The sequence below is a fragment of the Ambystoma mexicanum genome, chromosome 2q, assembly GCF_040938575.1.
Source record: "Ambystoma mexicanum isolate Mex_15411 chromosome 2q, UKY_AmexF1_1, whole genome shotgun sequence".
NCBI lineage: Eukaryota > Metazoa > Chordata > Amphibia > Caudata > Ambystomatidae > Ambystoma > Ambystoma mexicanum.
Window position 1 is genome coordinate 1,319,146,099 of NC_090924.1, and position 21,865 is coordinate 1,319,167,963.

Below are 21,865 nucleotides of genomic sequence, written 5' to 3' on the forward strand. Positions count from 1 at the left end.
CCAACAACCCCCACCTTAAGAGTTACTGGGCCTCATTATAAGTTTCGCGGTACGGGTTAACAGCCTCCGCTAATGGAGGCGGACCCGTTAAACCCGTCCCATGAAATTACGAGGTCCCCTCGCGGGACCCGGTAAGGACGCCTGGTAAAACCAGGGTTTGGAAAAACTCCTATGTTCTCCTTTTGTGTCAGTGTCATACTTGTGATACCATGCCTCCCTTACAGAACAGATAAACCTGAGCAGGTAGGCCAACAAAAACGAAATAGACATAATAGTGCTGCAAGGCAGTTCCACAGTTGTCACACCAGGATTTAGAATTATGCATAATGTGGTAAATTGCAAGAGTTATGTTACGCAGTATGATAATGCTCGCTCTGACAGCAAAGTTAAAGTCTACAATTCCATACAGCGGTAAAATTACACAGTTGGGTGGTGTTTGAATACCAACATTAGTAGGGTAGTAGTGCTGGTGGCAGTGGTGTGTATGTGGATTGTCGTAGCTGGTGAAAAGGTGACATGCATGGTTGCATTACATTGTGGTGGATGTGTGCAAGGCCTAGACTATTGGATGTATGGCTGAAGGCCGTAGGCCATAAGCCATGCTCTCAAGGGCCTAGGGCTTGAGCACACCCACGGCAGCAATGAATTTCTGACTCCTAATCAGTTAGAGAGTGGTGACCTGTACAGAATGGGTGTGGAGCACATTTTAGACGCAATAGAGCAGCCGAAGTGATCTGCCATGCGTGTATTTTTGGTTTTGCAGGTGAGGTGACTGTTAGAACATGGTAAAGTTTTTAATGTATGGTTGGAGATGGTGCAGTGAAAGGTCATGCAGTGAGGGCACTGGGTGCAGTGTTTGCATACTGTCACTATGATACAGTGTATGGGTGAAGCGTACCTTATATGTGCTTGGATAGTGTGCAGATTGCTTGGAGTAGGGGCAATGTTGTAAACATGTTATGGTTAGGTTGGCAGTGACACAATACTTTGAGTGGAAGTGGCTAAGACAATAGTATGTGAATGAAAGGGCGTAGGGGTGCCGGAGACAGTGTAATGTTTGTACATTATGGTAACTGTTGCATTTAACACTGTACAGCTGCATCGCGGTGCAGAGTTTGGGTAGGAGTGCTGCTACGTATGTTTCGTTTGTGCATAATGTTAGCTCCCCACATGGTTGCATGCATGGATCCATAATGTTGTGGTGGGTTTGGAAAGGGCTGCACTATTGTGTGCATGGCCAAAGGTGTGCTGGGTGTGCCTCAGGATCTTTGTGGATGCTGCAATTGTGCATTCTTTAGCAAATATTTCTGGTTGAGGGGTTTTGGCATGACACGGAACGTGTTCTGAGAGTGTTTAACGGTAAATATGGAGTGCTGTACAGAAATTATAGTGTGCAATGCAGAGGTTTTGTATGTGATTGCTGCATGTGTGTTTGAATATTTGACAGCATCCTGTGAGAGAGTACTGCAAAAATGCCAGTGCAAAGGGAAGAATTATTGTGTCTGCTTTACTTGGCAGTGGCCCTCACTGTAGATGGGAAAGTGCACGTGCCACATCCTGCAATTATGAGCATGGTGTCCATGGAAATTGAATTGTGGGAAATAGGCAATTAGGTGTTTAGGGTTGGTTGACAGGAAGGGGCGGTACCATTTCATCCCAATACTGTGTCGTGAGGTTGGTCGAGATGGAGAGACGCAGAGTGCTTATCGTCGGTGATACATTTGTGCACCATCTGCACAGGTGTTGTGTGCAAAGAGGTGTTGCTGGTAATTTCGGGTTGGAAGGAGTGGACGCTTTCTGGGGCTGTCAGGGTGACTGCAGTTTCGGTGGGATGGTTCGCCTTTGCAGATATGTGGCATCCGTTACGAACGCTAACTTTGTCGTGGTGCACTATGGAAGTCTAGATTTGGGTTACATGTCGTGTGGACGTTTAATCCGTCACATGAAGAGGTTGCTGAACGCAGTGATGCAGATTTTACCTACTGCAAAGGTAGTTTTCTCATGCATAACTCCAAGAAGAGTATGTGCCCATGCCAGTGTAATTTGTCCCCAGCCAGAGGTTGGAAGGTTTGTTATAAACATAATCATGTGTGAATTTATGCAGACTGCTGGCATGTTCTCCACCCACTATGAGATCATGAGGTCGCAAAATATGCAGTGGTTCCGTAGAAATGGCATTTATATGAGCGCCATTGGCAATGCCGTTTTCTTTTACACTGTGCAAGAAGCATTGACCAGAAGGTAGTAAAAATGTGAACAGAGGGAAACAAACGCATATAAAGAGAAAAAACAAAAAAAGTTGATCGCACGAACGTAAAAATGTTTTAAAAGAAATAATAAAACTTTTATACATCTACGATGGAAGACCCAATCCCTTAACCAGCTTGATATCGCTTCCCATGGCACCCCCATCCCATCACTGTGACAAAAAGGTAGCGGTTTCCGCTGTACTTTTAGGAATACACGTGCTACATTCTGGGTAGCCATGTCGATGTATGTGGATGGAGAAATCGTGCATACTTTTACTGAACTTTGTTGTGGATGTGCTTTAGAATGGCACAACACGTGTACTGTAAATGTGTAACAGTACATTTGAAATGTTGTACAGTAGTAACAGTGTTGGATGATGGCAGATTTGATGCGAATGGTGGATGTGTGTGTGGCTATTTACGCGTAACCCAATAAGGCAGTGCTGCAGAAAACATAGTGCTAAGGGAAGAAGGACTGTTCCAGCTTTACAGGAGTGCGGCCCTAGCAGTACTTTGGGAAGCGCACGTGCCACAATCTGCCCTTTGCATCATGTTGCTCATTTGACATGGCACTGTGGAGATTATCCAATCAGGTACTGTGGGTGTGGTTCACAGGAAGGGGCAGTCAAACTGTTGTACATTATACTCTGCGTACTGAGGGTTGCTGACATGGCGAAACGCATTGTGTTGACTGTAGGTGATCCCTTTGTCATAGATCTGCACGACTATGCCCTGGAAAGACACTTTGATGGTAATTGTGGTTTGGAAGGAGTGGACGCATGTGGAACACTGTGTATGAGTGCAATTTCGCCGATATGCATGCACTTTGCAAGACCTGACCACTTTTGCACCAGTAGATGTTATCATCTTCCACTACGGCGGCATGCATATGGGATACGTGCCTTGCTTAGATTTGTTCCGTCGACTGAGGAGATTGCTGGATGTCGTGAAGATGCTTTTTCCTAAGAGTATGGGCCACTGCTCATGGATGTTGTTCCGAGCCAGATGCAGGAAGGTGTCTCATCAACAGAAGCATGTATACTTTTATGTCCGCTCATGGAAGGTTCTTCTGCAACAATGACCTCATTAGTTTTGGAAATGCTGAGTTTTTCCAAGAAAATGTAATTTTGTTGTCACTCATAGGCAATGCAGTTTTGTTTGTCCGTCTACACGATGCGGTGAAGAGTTTACTTTAAAAATGTGGGCACAAGAAAACACAAAAGCACATAAAAACTGAAAAAAAGATATTTCTCTGGAAGCATGGACAAAAAAAGAAAGGCTCTTTTAAGAGCCGCCCCTTAGCACAAACTCCCCTACCCTGGTTGCAAGTTATTTCCCCACGACCGCACACAGCACAAAAGCCACAACCAGGGATTTTGCAGTTGGCGGCCATGGAAATTGGACTTTAGGGATTGTCCTATCAGGTGCTCAGGCAGTGCGTCACAGGAAAGCATGCCAATAGGAAGAAGGACCTTGTAGTACTTGGGAAAGCGCACATGCCACAATCTGTGCTTCTCACCATGCTGGGCAATGAAATGGTACTGTGGTGATTGTCCATTCAGGTGCTGAGGGTGTGCGCTACAGGAAAGGGCTGCAATTGTAAGAAGGACTCCTCCTGCTTCACAGGGGCGTGGCCCTCACGGTACTCGAGGAAGCGCACATGCGACATTCTGCGCTTCTCACCATGCTGGCCAATGGAAATTGGATTGTGGGGATTGTACAATCAGGTTCTGCTCAGGGTGTGTGTCACATGCAAAGGTGCAATATTTTATTTCATTACTCTGTGTAGTGAGAGTGGCAGGCAGAGATGGTGAGACGCACTGCCTTGATAGTCAGCAATGCATTTGTGGAGGATCTGTTCCAGTATACCGTCGAAAAAGGCTTTCATGGCAATTTCGATTTGGAGGGAGTGGACGCTTTGTTGGGCTGTGGCGATGTGAGGAGTTTCGGCACTGTGCTTGCAGTATGTCGACGAGTGTAATAGTCTTTCATCAGGCACCTTGCAATGCAGTACAGCATTAATAAGATTTGCAATGTTCTGTAACAGATTGGTTCCAACATCTGTTATTTCTAAAATGTCACTTTCCAGACAAGATGCCAGTATGCATGTTGCTCACAGGTCTAATTTGTGATTGAGTAATCTTAAGAAAATTAAACTATCTTTGAAAATCACCCTTTTGTATTTATGGCCAACAGAGAATGAAAAAAGGAATTTACAACACGCCATGAAATTACTAATCATTACAATTATCATAACAATCTTTGAATTTAAATGGGCTTCACTGACAACAAACCTGCTAGATGTTGCTGGGTTTTTCTTCTCTGCTGACTTTTCGTTTTTTTTCCCTTTTTTGTCCAGATCCGGCATTTTAAAACGTCAATTCCTCAAAGTCAGCATTGCATTCCTTTCAAAATAAAATAAAATCAGAATTAGTAGCACTAACAGTACTGCAGCAATCCGTCAGGGAAATCAACAAGGCAGCAATGAACACTGAAAACACAAGCAAAGATGTATTTTCTAAAAGTTTAATTAGATATCTAAAAAACACAATTGTTATTTGTTTTATTGGGCATATAGTTATACAACTTTAGCACACAAATACATAAAACATTATTATTATTACACACACATTCATATTCATATTCTCAGGCAGAAGTAGCTACTAAAATATATAAAACAAAGGAAAAAATTGAAAGACGAGCCAAAATAGAAAGATAATGGAAAACAATACTAACATCAATCATTAAATACATACTAGATGCCATTCTAACCATTTACAAAAATGTAGTACAATAAAACATCACTCGAAGAACACATTTACACCTACTAAAACTTATATAGCATCACGGTTTTTAGCAGCACTTTCCACACCCGTGTTACAGAAATGATCAGTCCCTTACTGTATCCAGATAGACATCTCATTCAGAATTGACAAGACTGTATCCTTCCTAAATCTTCAACGTGTTTACTATAATATTGTATATATGTCTTTGTCATAGCACTGCATGACTTTAATACATGTTTTGATGTTTCAATCTGTTGGTTGAGCATACAAAGGCGCACCCTTTATGCCCCAAACCTCAAGCTTGTTTAATCTGATGAGCATAAAGATTCTTCTTAGAGTTGGAGAGGGAGAAATATTTAAATAGTCTTGAGTTTCGTTTTTGTTTTAGAGATGAAGCCCATCTGTGCAAAGGTCGCAAGTGATTTCATTTTGCTAACTTTCTCATGGCTTTTGACCCAATCCCATCTTTCAGAGCACACAGTGATCATTTCAGCACATATCCAGTGCCTTGCTCCCATCTGGGAGTCCACCTGATTAGAGCAAAAAAATCCTCATTCAGTTTTTTGAATAGTCCCAAGTACCAATTTTATGTTGTATTATAGCCACCCTCACAACATTTAGTAAGGAACCATCTAGGGCATAGATTAACTTTATAAATAGTTTCCCCCCTATTTATCTTTATCTGGGTAGCTACAGATTGACCCTCCGTTTTGTCAGCCCACATGGCATAATCCATAATTGATATTTACAATGCATACAGCAATGATGGAACAAACTTCTGCTTATATACATTGAACACCCCTATGAGGCTTAAGCCGGTAGCTTTTTAGAAAATTGTGTTATGACAACCGAGAGTGGAAGCATCCTTGATCTTCTTTTCTTTAGTAAAAGGTCACTATTCAGGCCAGCCTCAATCCCATAGCCCAGATAGGTATGACTAGGTACTCTGGACACATCACCCAAATTAAGCTTGATTCTTATATGAGCAGAACCTTTTACCATATAATGTATTTTTTCAAGTTTACTATCAACCCATTTTCCTCTGCATAATCAAGTATGGCTTGAGCACTATGGCACAGACCAATATAGGTACTATCAAACACCGTACAATTGTCGGCGTATCTCAGCCAACCAATTTTCCTAGTGCCAAGCCTCAGAGAGGCATTCTTAACTAATGCCAATGTGCTACCAACATCAGCAACATAAAGATTAAACAGGAGGGAAGTCAGGATACATCCTTGTCTGACTGCCCTACCGATAGGGAAAATGTCAGAAAGTTCCCCAAGCCCTTTAGACGCACTCTAAACTTACTGTCACAATTCAGAAGGTGGCATGCATACAATAGATCATTTGGCAGGCCCATGTTCTCTAATTTTAACCACAATTTCCTTTCGATCTATGGTATCAAATGCAGATGTAAAGTCCACAAAAAGGACATGCAAAAGTAGGGCATCTTTTAAGTTACTTTGCTCAAACAGTGTGTTAATAGTAAGAAAATGTATACTTGTGGAGAGGCCTTTTATGAATCCAGTCTGGCAACAATTAAGTATGTAATTTTCCACAATCCACTTGCTCATTTCCTTGAGTATGAATACTAGACACATCCATTAAAGCCAAGACCCTGCAATTTTCCGGATTATTGCGTTGGCCTTTTTTAAAAACTGGAATAAAGTGGTATTTCCTTCAAGAGTCTGGGGCCAGACCATAAGCCGCTACCTTATTAAAAAGAACACACAAAATGTCTGCCCGAGGTGGAGGGGTAGACTTGAGAATGACGTTACAAATCCCGTCTGGCCCAGGAGCTCTTGTATGTTTTAGTTTCTTAATGATCTCCACAATGGAGTCATGATCAAAACCAAGCATCACCCTGACTTTAGCACCAACAATATCATCATTACCTGCACACATTTTCTTGAGGAAGTCCAACCAGATAGGTACACTAATACAGCACACCAAATCAATTTGGTTCTTTTAAGTAATGGATTTATAAGATGGCCATAGCGTTTTACTGTCACCTTCAAACAAGACTTTAACCATTGCTTGCAAGGCCCCATTTACAGTTCATAGTTTATACGGTGTCACCTGATTTCTATATTCATTTTTTATTTGCTTTTTTAAGCAGATCTTTTTTTCTTCTAGAAGGTCTAGTCTCTCAAGACCCTTGATTTGTCGTCTCATATCTCATTTGGCAAACGCTATGTTTTTGTCATACACCTTTCCTGAACCAACATTTTTGTTCAGGTATATACAATTTCCCACTGGTAAAAATCATATGGAAAAGAGGTTAGCCATTCCACCATATCATTGGCACTATTAAGATGATCAAAAAACTTTAAATTGTGACATAAAAGACTTAATTCTTTTCAAATTTCTATGCATCCATTCAAGTTGATTTCCACCTAGATGTACCTCTATTGCGGCTACTTTATCATATATTTTCTCCCTACCAAAGAAGGTCAACAGCAAAAGGACAAAAAAGCATGGTCACTATATTTATTCATCACTACGTTAAGATCTGTAGCCCACTGCATCACCTTTTCACTAACATACAGAGTCAATGGAAGCGGACACCTTGCCATTACTCCAAGTGGGTGCAGTGGGTACATCTCCTCTCAAGCAGCCATTTAACATGAAGACATTTATGTCTTCAAAAACTCAGACAATTCTAATGTCTTCTTCATTTTCAGTATATTACGTGAGAAAGGATCTTTCTTTCATCCCAACTTAAGGTCAGCGTCTGCTAGCAAACAATGGGTGTTAAGGTCTCTACACAAAACAACATTAGTATTCACATTCAGTAGGAGCTGATGACACAACATTTCATAGATACATTGCTGAATACTTTGTGTTACCATAACTCCAGGAGGATTATCACCACCAATATTGTATTGTTAGACCAAAGATCCACTTCAACCACCAGCACAGTATCACTTTCATCTTTCAAGGGGATCTCCTTAGATTTTAACTCATTGGATATAAATGTAATCCCGCGGTTAGCCCTCTTGCCGGTGTCCCAGGACCCAGAATGCAGGCTCTGCCCACAAACAGCAGCTGAGGAAGAGGAGGGGTTAAAACCACCCCCTGCGCACCCTTGCGCCGTGAGCCTACCGCATTGAGGGCGACGCTGTCTGTGCTGTCCGTGCCTGGTCGTGGCGGTGACCGCAAGGTAAACACACTGATGTTGCCATATTGTGAGAGGACAAGAGTACAGAAGTACTATACTACATCACCCGCACTGTGCCTCTCATTTAAAGGGATTTAAATTCATCAGCCACCTTTGAGATGATCTCTGACTCGTTGCACGTCTGAGTTGCAGCAAAGCACTGCTGACTCAGGACTGCATAATTGTAAAAGCACTCACTCATCACATTTCCGGGTAGGGCGGGGGGGGGAGAGACAGACAATGGCAGCTCCCCAGGCTGCCAGGCGTTCCCTGCCTACCGGCTGCTAATGATGGTTTAAACTGACCTACGTTCTGGGTTAAAGTCCACCTAAATGACAGTAAAAGGAAAGATGCAAAGTGGAGTATTCTAATTGGTGGATCCTCTCTTGCCATTTTGCTGACCCAGATTGCCAAACTATTAACTGGTGTATCCTGCTACTGGTGGCCCCTGAGGGCTGAAAGCGTGCTCTCCCTCAGGGCGGCCTGCGGTCGGGTGGTGGCCAGAAGGGCATTGTGATACTGGTGCAGACTGTGGCAAATCTCTGCAGACTTGGGATCTGGGATCTGGACTCTTCGGCGCCCTTGTGCCCAGTTTATATCAACCCAAGGTGGCAAACTGATAGGACTGTTCTACGAGCCAATTACAGGATGCTTCCCCGTTTTAATGTTTTAACATTTTTTTATTGATTTTATTCTAACATCGGCATCTTTTAACATTTTCCTCACATATCAACTAGTTTAATCTGGATTTTTAAACCATAATTGTATCTGATCATTAATATTACTTATTTTATTTTTCCTCTTTTACTCTTTGGCAAAGAAAGGTAATCCCGGGAGTGACAGAGGAGAGTAACTGTGTAAGTGTGGTCTAAGGGGGTGATAATCATGGTGAAACCTAAAGCAACCACAAGCCTCCTGGCTACCCAGGGCCCGAAGAAATCTAGAAAAGTCAAGGATAAGGAAAAGCCCCTCTGCTGGAGAATATAGTAGCACTAGCAGAGGGTGCACCTGGGGAGTTGCAGGGTTCTAAAGGGAGGTTGGGTACCCTGGATTCTTACTTACAAAAAGGCATACGATTGGATGAGCAGATCAAGGTGGCTGAGCTGGCAATCACCTCCACAGGTAGACGGGCCATCTTGCGTAAACCTGCTCCAGCAGACATCCAAGGGACACCCAGACCAGTACCCAGGGCGAGGGATGGTCCATGTTCCATGGCGGTCCCTCACCCGATGTCTGGCTTGGATGCTGTAACAGCCGTCCCATCATTGTCCCTTGCAACGGGTTTCCAGGACCAGGCTGACCCGCACAATATTCTTCACAAGAGCTCTAATGTTTCATGCTCTGTGGTAGTTGAACCACAGAGCATGCCATGTTTTGAGGGTCTAAACAATGAATTAATGTCACCCGTAATTAATTTCTTGATGAATTTCAAAACGGGTGTCATGAACACCTTGTCGACCTTGGATGACCAAGTGAGGTCTCTAAAAAAAGGGAAGCAGGCTAATCAGGGAGTAGTAAACATACCAGCTGGGCAGTTTGTTGCTCTAGGAAGAAGCACAGGAGTAAGAGGGGAACAGGCCACTAGCCAAGAACTAATGGTCCCCGTGGAGATACACATCCCTTCACGCCATCCTCCCAGTCAACGCATGCTCCCCATGATGTCAGAAGGACCTCAGCCATTACCCTAGTGCTCCAAACCGCCAGGCACCCAACATGGAGAATAAGCCATAACAAGAGGAGCACCACTGTTGGTACAGGATAAGGCAGACTCAAGGCGCTATCCCTGGAAGCAGTACTGTTAGTGGGTCTAATATTAAATGTACCAATTTTGGGATCTGGGTGCACTGAAGACTGTAGGGCCCTGATTAACAAATCAGCCCAATGGGTTAACTCACACATTCAGGGGGACTCTATAGATCCCTGTTTGATCTTAATGGCCCGCAGAATACCGTGGGTGGGCTTCATGGCCAAGTCAACAGCTGGGGACTGTGTGGTGGTCACTTTTAAAAATGTACAGGTGACCAAGTATCTGGTACAGTCTAGCCTGGGCACTCCTAGTCACAATCGTAGGGCCCGGTTGGTGCCACTAAACTTTTTCTACCCCCAGGACAGGGAGAAAGGAAGGGTAGCATCCAGGGTTATGAGCTGTATGCATTCAAAAATACCTCTGGGTCCATGCCGGACCCCGCTCCAAGTGGCTCAGCTTCCATATGGTGTGGGCCACAGGGAGTGGGGGCTGACTGGCTTGGATGGCAGAGTATCTGACTCAATACTGGCCCAGAATCAATTTGCCTGTCTGCTTGATATGGATGACATCAAATGATGCCAGTCCCCTGGGGCGGCCTATGGGCAGTTGCAAGAGGGGGTATTGAGTGCTGCTCGGGGCCCTCCCAGTGTGGGGATTGTGGGTGGAGGAGATAATTAGTCATTACTGTCATGGAATGTGGCTGGAATAAGAACAAGGCTGGCCTGCACAGAGAGACAGAGGACATTCAGCGAAATAGATGTTGTGCTACTACAAGAAACATGGTCCCAGGATGAGATCAATGTTGATGGTTTTGTTTCATACCAGTGGGTGGCGGAGAGAAACAAGTGAGGGAGAAGTTATGGTGGGCTATGTATTCTGGACAAAACACACCTGGAGAGTGTGCAGGTGGCTCTGACAACTCTGGTGCCGGTGGCGGTTAAAATTCTCAGACCGGGCCAGGTGGACCTCCTAGTAGTGAATTTCTATAATAGTCCCCACAAACAGTATGAGAAAACCTGTCTGGGTGTTTTGGCTCTTGCATTGGAGGAACTCTCTGTAAGGTCCCCTATGGGCAATGTGTGTTTGGTACTGGGAGGTGATTTCAATGCAAAATTGAGGAGTGGGCCGGAAGATAACCTATACGACAACACAGAAGATGCTGTGGCAGGGATATCCTCTCCCATTATGATGGACACCAAGCTTTGTGTGGAAGGGGTGCCTCTCTGGCACTACCTCTATAAGTGGCGATTGCGGTCAACAAATGGGCGGATGGGTGGGGGTATTCCTGGCAGAGTTACATTCTCCTCAGCAATGGGTGGCTCAACTATAGACTAGACTATTTTTGTGTGCCAGTTGTGCACTGGGACCTCATAAAATGGTTTGAGGTATTGGATAATATTTGCAGTAACCACTTTCCCATTTAAGTCAGCTGCAAGGGTGGATAGGTTGAGCCAAGTATATTTTTTGGAAGTAGTATTCCTAGTTACCCCCGGGGATGGCTTAAATGGAAGAAGGATAAGAAGGACAAATTATTTTAAAAAGCAGTATTATCATGCTCACGAGAACTTGAGAATCTGCTGTCAGGGAACCTGGTGAGTGAAAGCATACTGGGGGAGTTTGGAAGTATGCTGACCCAGCTCTCCCAGGTGTTTTTTTTTACCCCAGGCAAACGAGTAGGAAAGAGAAGGGGGGCTGGTTTGACTCTGATTGTACCAGAGCTAGGAAGAACCTATTACTTGCTCTGGGTAGTACTGGTACCCCCCAAAACAGTCATTATAAGGGCTAGATCCTAGTATAAGAAAACCCTGGCCATTAGAAAAAGAGCAATCGAGAAAGAAGCATGGACACCTGGGTGGTAGCCGCAAGGGATAATGACCCCAAATTATTTTGGGAGACTGCCCAGAAGGGCCCATATTACAAATTTAACATGGACACCCTGATTAATAATGTTTCAGATAAGGCCTGGTTGGACCATTTTTCAACCCTGTACAGTGTGGGGAGTAGGGCTGTTGAAGATGGACAAGAAAATAGGGGTAGTCCAGAACGTAGTGATGGTATGGGCACTGAAGCAAGTATTGTATTCTCAGTGGATGAAATAAAGAAGGCTATTGGTTGCCAGAGATGTAATCGAGCTCTGGGCCCGGATAACGTTCCGGCAGATCTATTCATCATGGCTCCAGATCTCTGGGCACTAGTACGCACACAAGGGTTCAACGCAATATGTGCGGTCGGGGCTATCCCCCCCCCTCATGGTCCATGGCGGTTATCCAGCCTATATATAAGGAGGGACCCCGGGCTTCCCCTGGCTCGTACAGACCCATTTCACTCCTGGATTCTGTTTAAAATACAGGGTTGAGCAATCTTGGCCCGGCTGGAGGACTGGGTAATGAGTAGTGGAGTCAAGCACGTACTTAACCTTTATTTGGTAATGGCACATTCACTTTACCTGAAGGTGGAGCCCATCTATTTGGCATTCATGGATCTGAGCACAGCATTTGACAAGTCAACCGTGTCAAGTTGTGGTGATATGCTCACGTCCATTAACTGCCAGGGGGCACTGGTGAACCTTTTGGCCAGGTTTCATGGCACCACGAAAGCATGTGTGAGGAGTGATACCAATGGGCATTGTATGAGTTAATTGAAAGTAGAATTGGGGGTGCGCCAGAGAGGCGTGTTGGTGCCCCTAGTTTTCTGATTATACACCTCCTAAAAATCTTCTCCTGACGTCCCAAAACTGGGTGGCCGGCCCCTACCGGTCCTAGTGTATGCAGATGATTCCATCCTGATGGCCCGCACACCAAGAGCTCTGTAGGCCCTCATTTCAGAATATGCCGGTTTTATGGAGGGGTTGGACCTGGTGGCAAATGCAGCAAAGTCGGCGGTCATGGCCTGTTGGAAGGGGAGTTGGAGGATTAATTTCAGGGCCATGCACAGTAGGAATAGTGCTATCCCCAGGGTTGACTTATTTGATTATTTGGGGGTTAGATTGCCCGCCAATATTGGTGCTATTGCCCATGTAACCAAACAGGCCCGGCAGTTCAACAGGCGTCGGGTGGGGTCTCTAGGGCCATGTCATGTTCAAAGCAAAGCCAATTGCCCCTTTACTGCTGTTGTATAAAGGAAAAGCGGCTTCAGTTGCCAAATTTGGGATGGAGCTTTGGGGCCACTCCAACGTTAATGCGGTCCAGACCCTGGAGAACCAATTCCTGAAGAACCTGCTGGGGCTGCCAGCTCCGGCTCCAAATTTCAGAGTATATATGGAACTGGAATGTACACCAATTAGTGATACGATGTCCCTGCAGCCAGTATTGCACTTGTTGAGGCTATGGGGAAATGGTAGGACGTCACTCACTCATGAATTGATCATCTTTCTGATAGACAAGGACCCGTGAGACAAGATCCCATGGCTGTCTCATATCAAGAAACAGCTCAGGGTGATCAATAGCACACATTTGTACCCACACAGCAGTATGCTCCCCCGGGGAGAAATACATTTATGGACTGCATGCCTTTATGAGTCTGTGTACATAGACAGAGAATCGTGGGTTGATGACCATGGCCCGTACAGTCAGTGCAGTATGTAGTATGGGCGGAATCCCCCACGGATCATTTCCTCATATACAGGGCAAAGTTTAACTGCATCCACCTAAGGGCTGTGGTGGCAGCATGGTCCGGGGGGTGCAGATCGGTTCTGTCTGGTGTTCGAAGCTCCATACAAGGACCTAGCACACCTGATTTTCTTTTTGCCCTGCGTATGCACAGGCAATAAAACCGCTTATACAACCTTTATGAATGAATTGGGCTTTGCACAATATAGGCCTGCTCTAACATATTTGGTGTGGGCTAACTCACTACGTGTGGGCTGGTCATTACTCTCGGATCTGAAAATAGTACTTTATATTAGGAAACGACTGTCAAGCATACTGCCCTGAAATGAGTTTTTACACACTATCCAATTAACTGCACTTGCAATCCTTTTTTAGCTATTATCTTTGGTGAGGTTTTATGATTGTATGTTTTTACTGTGTTATAATTGCTATATATTTTGTAATTTGTCATTTTTTTATAAATTGTTCCTTATGCAAATCCGAAATAAACTTGATGATGATGATAAATGTAATCAGACCACCAAATGGATGTCCCTTTTTTCCTTTTCTTTACAGGTTTAAAAAAGCCTGAATAACCATCTAATGCGGGGGCTTCCTGCAACCAAGACTCCTCCAGCAGAATTACAAGCACAGGCATTAAAAGACCAATAGAGCCATCCTGCCTAAATAGGTGGTTATGACCCCTAGTTTTCCAATATTTAATTATCAGGGTAGACACCGGGGGAAGGAAGGAACACAGCCATTCCCAGTGGGCTTTCACTGAAGGATCACATGCTGATGGTGCAGTTAGAGGATCTGTCACAGTCCCTTCCTTCCTCGTCCCCTTACCAAGCACTACACTACTTTAAACCTTTTTAGATGTTTTCTATGGGAACGCACAATCAAGGTCAAATCCCAGTTTAAAAAGGAATCGGCATTCATCCTAATAAAGGTAACAACCTCTGTAGTAGTACAGTAGTAAACTCTAGATACTTTAGCTTCACAGCATTTAGCCTGTTCTACATATAAAAAGTCCTTACTTGTTACTACTCTCAGAGCCGGCACATTACTAAAAATAGAAAGCAGTTGGCTCTGATTTATAACCAAGTCAGAACTAGAGAACAGACTAATTATCTTGAATTGAGTTGCAGAGAGGAACTTTCCATACCCATTCAAAACAGAGTTTTTCGATTGCACTGTACTAGTATTTGCCTTATGGATCTGTGTGGAAGACTGACATTGCAATTTGTAATTCACTATGTTATTTACATCCTTTGCTTGAACAATCGTAGAAACCATACCATCCTGCCGACTATCCTCTTGTGATGAAACTTCATTTATAACTGCTTGATGCCTATCCACACGTCTCTTTTTCTCTCTATTTGTAAGCAGGCAGCTTGTCAGGTGCACCCACTTTGGAGGCCTTTGTTATTTTTCCTAGCAGCCCTTCTCCATGCTATTTTGGAATTTGGCAATTCGTTTTCCTTGTCCCCATTAGTACAAACAACATCTTGTACAATTATAGATGCAACTTGCGATGTAAATCTGAAGGACTTTTTCCTTTTTCTTCTTTGAGAGGTGAAGCTCTGACTCGTCATCATCATCACTACCAAGTAGAATTTCTACTTTTGTGGACTCCAAGTTTTCAATATTAAGAGTCTCAGGTGCAGATGCCAACAGAGATGCATTATATACTGTTTTTGTCATCACTGAAGTAGTTTAAGAAGTACCATCAACATAACATTTTTTCCTGATATTTTCCAAAATCAAAGAATGTTTTTGCACTAGGGAGTGGACATTATATGTTATTTTCAGAAGAATTCTTAGCGCAATGCTTGTTGCCATATTACACGCATCTAACGATGAGTAGATCTCATTTTGGCTATCCATAGCCTTTTGGTCATTACCAATTTCTTCATCCATCTGAAGTTCTGCCAATGAGGAAGTGGGGCTTAAAGGAAGTATGTCTAGCAACCCTGTTAAGCAAAGAGAAGCTGATAGCCTATGCAAGCGTACCTCAGCATGACCAACCTCGAGTACTTGAGATTTTGCAGGAGCTTTACTTCCCATAGGGCCAACCACTGATGGTAAAACCAATTGTGCAGAATCTGCTTGTATGGAATAGAAGATTTAAAAGAGCTATTATTATCGAGCTCTGCTGTAGTAGAGGCCCCTGGATTGCTGGCAATGTCACAATGGGCCTCATTACACGGTAGGCGCTAAGTAACGCTCCTTACCGGCATGGCGCTAATAACGCGTCCGTGTAGTAAGCAGCCCGCTAATTGCGTGGCATCACCAGTACGCGGGCACAAGCTTTGCGCCATGCCGGTAAGGACCTTATCACCATGCCGTTAAAGCCCCCAAAAAGTCCCTTAGCGGCACCTAGGAAATCGCTGATTGCACTTCCGCCGTCCTTGAATACAGCATTAGCGGTCAACGCTAAAAGCGGTGACCGCTAATAGCGGTAACCGTAAATAAGCGGAACCGGAAGTAGCGTCATCGCACAGGAACGGGAAAGAGCATGGCGGCCATCTTCAAAAACACAATCCATTGCCATCCTCTGCCCCCAGGACCTGCAGCTACACCACAGCTTGCTAAAATCATCCATACAACCACTGAGAATGCCCAAGGCCTTAAAAAAAGGAGCAGCGCGGCAGCGCAAGGAGCGCTTCTCCAATGAAGAACTGATAATGCCATCAGACACACTTGCTGCCAACGCGGAGGTCGTGTTTGCAAACGACATGCGGCGTCCCACACTGATTAAGAAAAAGGAGATCTGGGCAGAGGTGGCCCGTAAAGTCAGTGCGGTGGGCTCAACCCCCCGCACTGTGAAGGATGTACGCAAGCGGTGGGACGATCTACGCCTCCGTGTATGCAGTATCCTAGCAGCCAACAGGAGCCTGGCCATGGGCACAGGAGGCGGAGGAGGATCCCCAATAAAGCTGCAGGAGTGGGAGGAGACCTGTGCCAGCACCATTGGGGTCGAATCCATTGAGGGAGTAGGTGAAATGGAGCGAGGTGTGCCGTCATCGTCAGATGGAAGTGAGTGTCCACACAAAAGACTGCACTGCGAAACATGAGGTAATCCCCCAAATGTGACCCTGAAATCAGCTCATGGATGGGGCCATCAAACATACATGCACACAACCCTGCCCATATGCTGTGCACATCCCCACACAAACACATGCATGCAGCACCCCAGACACGTGTCACCCAGACTCATGCATGTATGACCCACCCATCTGGCTAACGGCCTGTATGGCCAAACATGAAGTCCAAATGCATAGAACAGCAGCAACAACATCTACATGATGCACGTTGACCCATCACCGATGCTATCCCTCTCTTTATCCCCCACAGGCTCACAATCTGACAGTGAGGAGCAGGACACTGCGACGCAGGACCCACCTCAAAAAAACAGGGCAGTGGAATGGAAGCAGGCACCATGGCCAGCACGTCGAGGGAAACTGGAAAGCCTGCACTCCTGCAGAGGGCCAAACCCACACAGCCACCCACGTCACCAAGACGTGAAAGTCTGCCAGACGAAATTGCAGCACCTACTCCATAAATTCCCACCACGCAGGTTCCACCTGCGGAAGGAACACTGTCTGCTGCAAATAGCTCCATCGGCGAGGCAGCTGCCACGGCACCCATGTCCGATGTGGAGGAAACGTGTATTCCGCCCATTGAACACCACAAACCCATCCAGCAGCAGTCAGCCCAACAGAGCCCACGCCCCACATCACATGGCAGCAGCCATGAGCAGTATGGGGATGAATTTGTGGCAAGGTGCTGGAGTCCCACGGTGACATCACCTGACGGTGGACACATGGCACAAGGTGCGGCAGGTACCGTACAACGCAGACACAGAGGCCATGACATGACCATCATCCGACAGTGCCAGGAAGACATCACTGCGCTGGTCGGCCAGCATGTGGGCGAGCCTGCCCTGGTGAGGGAGGAGTGCAGGGAACATGCCAAGGGCATCAAACAAGCCATAGAAGCCAGCACAAACCACATTTGTGAGGAAATATCAGCTGTGAGGCAGTGGACAGGCAGAACCCCCCACCGGCACCGGACCAACTGAGCACCTCCTCCTCTGCAAGCTCAAGGCAGACCAGCCCCCTGTGCAGGTCCATGCGGGCTATGTGGTGCACAAACTTGCAACCCCCCAATGGTGGCAGAGGGGGTGGGAAGTAGGGCCAGCCTGATGTTGGTGACTCGTGTACTGCAATGCTGCACTGATGTGCAAGCCATGTTTGGGAGAGTTGTGGGGGGAGGGGGTAAAGGGTGTTTGGGAGAGTTGTGGGGGGAGGGGGTAAAGAGTGTTTGGGAGAGTTGTGGGGGACGGGGTAAAGGGTGTTTGGGAGAGTTGTGAGGGGAGGGGGTAAAGGGTGTTTGGGAGAGTTGTGGAGGGAGGGGGTAAAGGGTGTTTGGGAGAGGGTAAAGGGTGTTTGTGTTGTCGGGTCCATGCACTTTATTTACTTACGATACTTAATACACACTGGTGACATGACGAATCACATGAGTGGACAATTTTCTTTGTGTATGCGTGCTTTACTGGTGGACTGAGCACAGTGTACATTTCACTACAAAACCCAGTACCCCCAATACCCACATCCATTGCACCCTCTTCATCCATGTGTATTAGAAATATTTGTCTATCAGATGCTGGCGCACAGCCCGTCCCTCCTGTGCATCGCCACCTGCATGACGTGCAGCCCCATCTTCTCCCTCCTCATCATCATCATCCTCCTCACCAGGTGGATGCATTTCAATGTCAGGGGGCAGTGGCACATTCCGGCTAATGCACATATTGTGCAGCATGACACATGCCATGGTGATCTTGGCCACCTTCTCATGCCCGTACAGGAGTGCCCCACCCGACCTGCTGAGGCACCGAAACCGTGTCTTCAAAAGGACAAATGTCTGCTCAATTACCACAAGGGTACGGGTATGTGCACGATTGTATTCCTCTTCGTGCCTGTTCTGTGGGTTCCGTACAGGGGTAAGGAGCCACCTCTTCAAGGGATATCCAGCATCACCTGCATGGGTGCAACAATGGGTATGTGTAAGTGATTGCATCAAGTGGACCAGTACATATCACACAAGTCAATTTAGCATTGTGAATGACATCCACAAATCCCTACATGCATGGAGGTAATCAAAGTAACTGCAATGTGGGAAGGTGATGTAGTCCTTGCAAGTGTACATGCACTGTGCATGCCTACGACAGTTATTGCCATGTACTAGGTGAGGTTCAGTCATTTGTGTTCTTTGGTCCTGGCGCCATTTGAACCACACTGCTAGTGAACTGCCATTCCAAACTTGATGTCCCCATGCTGGCATGCGGCACATCTGTTGTGGTGTACGGGTGTGAATCAGTATAATGGCTACAGGTGATCCCTTTGTATGCACTCAAGGTCGCATTTCCGTTGTGACGCTGTTCAGCGTACATTTCCATTGTCCATATTGGCTGCGTGTTGCTGCATTGTGTTGTAGAGGGTACGGTCTGATGAAGTGCAATGTGCATGGGGATGGATATGGCATGGTTGGGGTAATGGCTTCATTTCATTGTTGTGCAGCTTACTTCTTACATGTGTTTTTCATGTGTCAGGTCCAGTCTGGGCTGCCTTGGGGGACAGTGGTGTATTTCTGTATGGGCATTGTTTATCCTGTCAACTAATCTCAAACAGTTGGAGTATGCATCTCTCCCCCCCACCAATCACGCCCAGTTGGAGTATGCATCTCTCCCCCCCAATCACACCCAGTTGGAGTCTGCATCTCCCCCCCAATCACACCCAGTGGAGTATGCATCTCTCCCCCCCCCCCCAATCACACCCAGTTGGAGTATGCATCTCCCCCCCCAATCACACCCAGTTGGAGTATGCATCCCCCCCCCAATCACACCCAGTTAGAGTATGCATCTCTCCCCCCCAATCACACCCAGTTGGAGTATACATCTCTCCCCCCCAAAATCTACTCCCCACATCACACTGCCATGTGGCTTGCCATGCTACTCACCAAGTAACCACGAACGTTGTCCAGCATGTCGCTCCATGCAGCGTGGTATCGTTGAGTTCCGCAGGACCATTGAATCATGGGTTGATCCGGGATATCGGGCACAACAATGTGTGATGATCTTGTTAGAGTCACATACCATTTGGACGTTGATGGAGTGGTATTGCTTTCTGTTTCGGTAGACTGCCTCATTGGCATGTAGGACCACCAATTCCACATGGATACAGTCAATGGCCCCGATGCAACTTAGGATGCCTGCCAGTGAACGGAAGCCAACTTTGGTGTTGGAGATCTCCTGGGCAGTCCGTGGCAGGGATATGTGTTCACTTGTGTGCTTCAGGAGGGCATCGAGCACCTAGTTCAGCGTGCGTGAGAATACTGGTTGTGATATGCCATGCATCGGCCCTACCGTATGCTGGTAGGTGCCTGTGGCCAGGAAGTGGAGCACAGTAACCACCTTCAGTAGAGGGGGGGTGGCAGTACGGATGTCTATGAGGCTGACAATGTCATTATGTATCATGTCCACGATGGTGGTGATGGTAACCCGGTCCAGACGGTACAGGGTGTGTATCTGCTCAGGGGTTCGTTTGAATGGACTGGCTCTGATCCTGGGGACTGGTGGCTGCCTCTGTGGTACAACTAGCTGCACTGGTGGGGCTTGCTGGGCCTGTCTCGCCCTCCTTCTCCTCCTGCGTCTCCTCTGTGCTGCCTGTTGTTGTTGCTGTTGCAATGCAATCATGTCCTCCAGCCCATGTAATGCATACTAGTATTGGAATCATTTTGGTGAGTGAATGGGTGTGGGAAAGGGTGTGGTGTGCTCCTTTTGTGCTGCCCAGTCTCCATTGCCTCCACCTGTGCTGATTGTGTGCACCTGTGGCAGTTGGGAACACTGCACATGGCCCTTTACGGGTGGTTCGCGATGCCGGTATTTCCGCCATGCCGGTATGGGCTTTTTGGGCCTGCTCCATGCCTCTATTTGCATGTCCGCATGACTTGTGATGGACTCCTATTTCCGCCATGCCGCTATTGCCGCCATGAGGGGTCGCGCGCCCGCGACCGTGCTGCTATTAGAGGCACTGTTCTTAGCGGTGCCGCTAATAGCGGGTAGGCCGGGTCGTAATTGGCAGGAGTGGTTAGCGATGCCGGTAATCCTTTACCGGCATGGATTTTCCCTTACCGCCTACCATGTAATGAGGCCCAATGACTAGCTATAGGATGAACGTCAAATACACCCACATAGTTACCCTTAAAGTATTCAGTGATTGACACATGTTTTCCCGAGGAGCCAGGCAGTCGCTGTTTGCTAGACTGACCAACCACTGCAATAGTGGTGCCTTTACGAACTGCGTTGGCTGACCCCTTATTACCATTTTGCAGATTGTACACTTTTTTGCCCACCTTACAAGGCATGACAGTGCAAATATGATGACAGAAAGAAGTTGATTATGTGCCTTACCGGAGTGTTGATGTAGCATGTTTTTATTAAGTAAAGTGTAAAGGTGTATGCAGCAATTCAATGCACCTCACGCCACACTGCTGCCCACGTGCAGTGCTGTTATAAGCGCAAGGCCTCCTCAATTACAGGTCTTAGCGTAGAGCGCAGAGCTCTGCAGTCCAAAGTAATGGAAGGCAGATGAAACATGCAGCTTCAGATAGGGCTCCAAGTTGAATCATGTCACAAGTCACAGGATACAATTAGACTCTCGCACCAATGGACACTCCTGCAGTCACAATTGTTATACTGGTACATAATGTGACAGAGTAAGTCACGTGAGCGTGACGACAAGGTTCGCTGTCGCGCATGCACAATTCATAAAGCGGCAGCCTGAGCGCATTCAGTGTGTGCCGAGGCCCGGACGAGCAGACCTTTGTCCGTGTCTTCATTAAGGTACGGGGGTTGGGTGCAGGCTCATTGGTGCCCCGGGGGCACGGATGAACATACAACACTGGCGACGAGGACGCCACTGGATGGGGGGCAGACAATTTCTGATGCCAAGATCACGGTCCGTAGCATTTATCGCACTGCCATCAGGTGTGTCACACGCGTGGTGCACTCCGATCTCCATTTTGTGTTGTGTATGGGTGCAGCCCCACACGGGGTGCTCCTGCACGACCCAGCAACCTTTTTGGAGCCTTCTAAAGGCAATTCAGGAAAAAAAAGAAAATTCTCTGCTGGTGCCACCAGAAGTGCTGGGGGGCACTCGATTCCTGTGTTTTCTTTTCCTCTCCACGAAGGATAAGGGAGGAAATCACATAAGAAGAGACAGAAAAACAGGACCCTACAAACTAATGAGCCCCAGCAGACATCCAAC

The 21,865-nt window shown here is 46.4% G+C and overlaps 1 protein-coding gene across 1 annotated transcript in view; it reads right to left on the reverse strand.

Annotated features, from left to right (window-relative positions):
• The window catches only part of NEK10 (NIMA related kinase 10), a 2,768,076-nt gene that overhangs the window by 2,682,228 nt on the left and 63,983 nt on the right, over positions 1 to 21,865 (reverse strand). The window contains exon 2 of the mRNA XM_069648774.1: positions 4,544 to 4,654. Within this exon, the coding sequence (XP_069504875.1) occupies positions 4,544 to 4,617 (74 nt within the window). The 5' untranslated portion in view covers positions 4,618 to 4,654. The remainder of the gene's footprint in view (positions 1 to 4,543; positions 4,655 to 21,865) is intronic.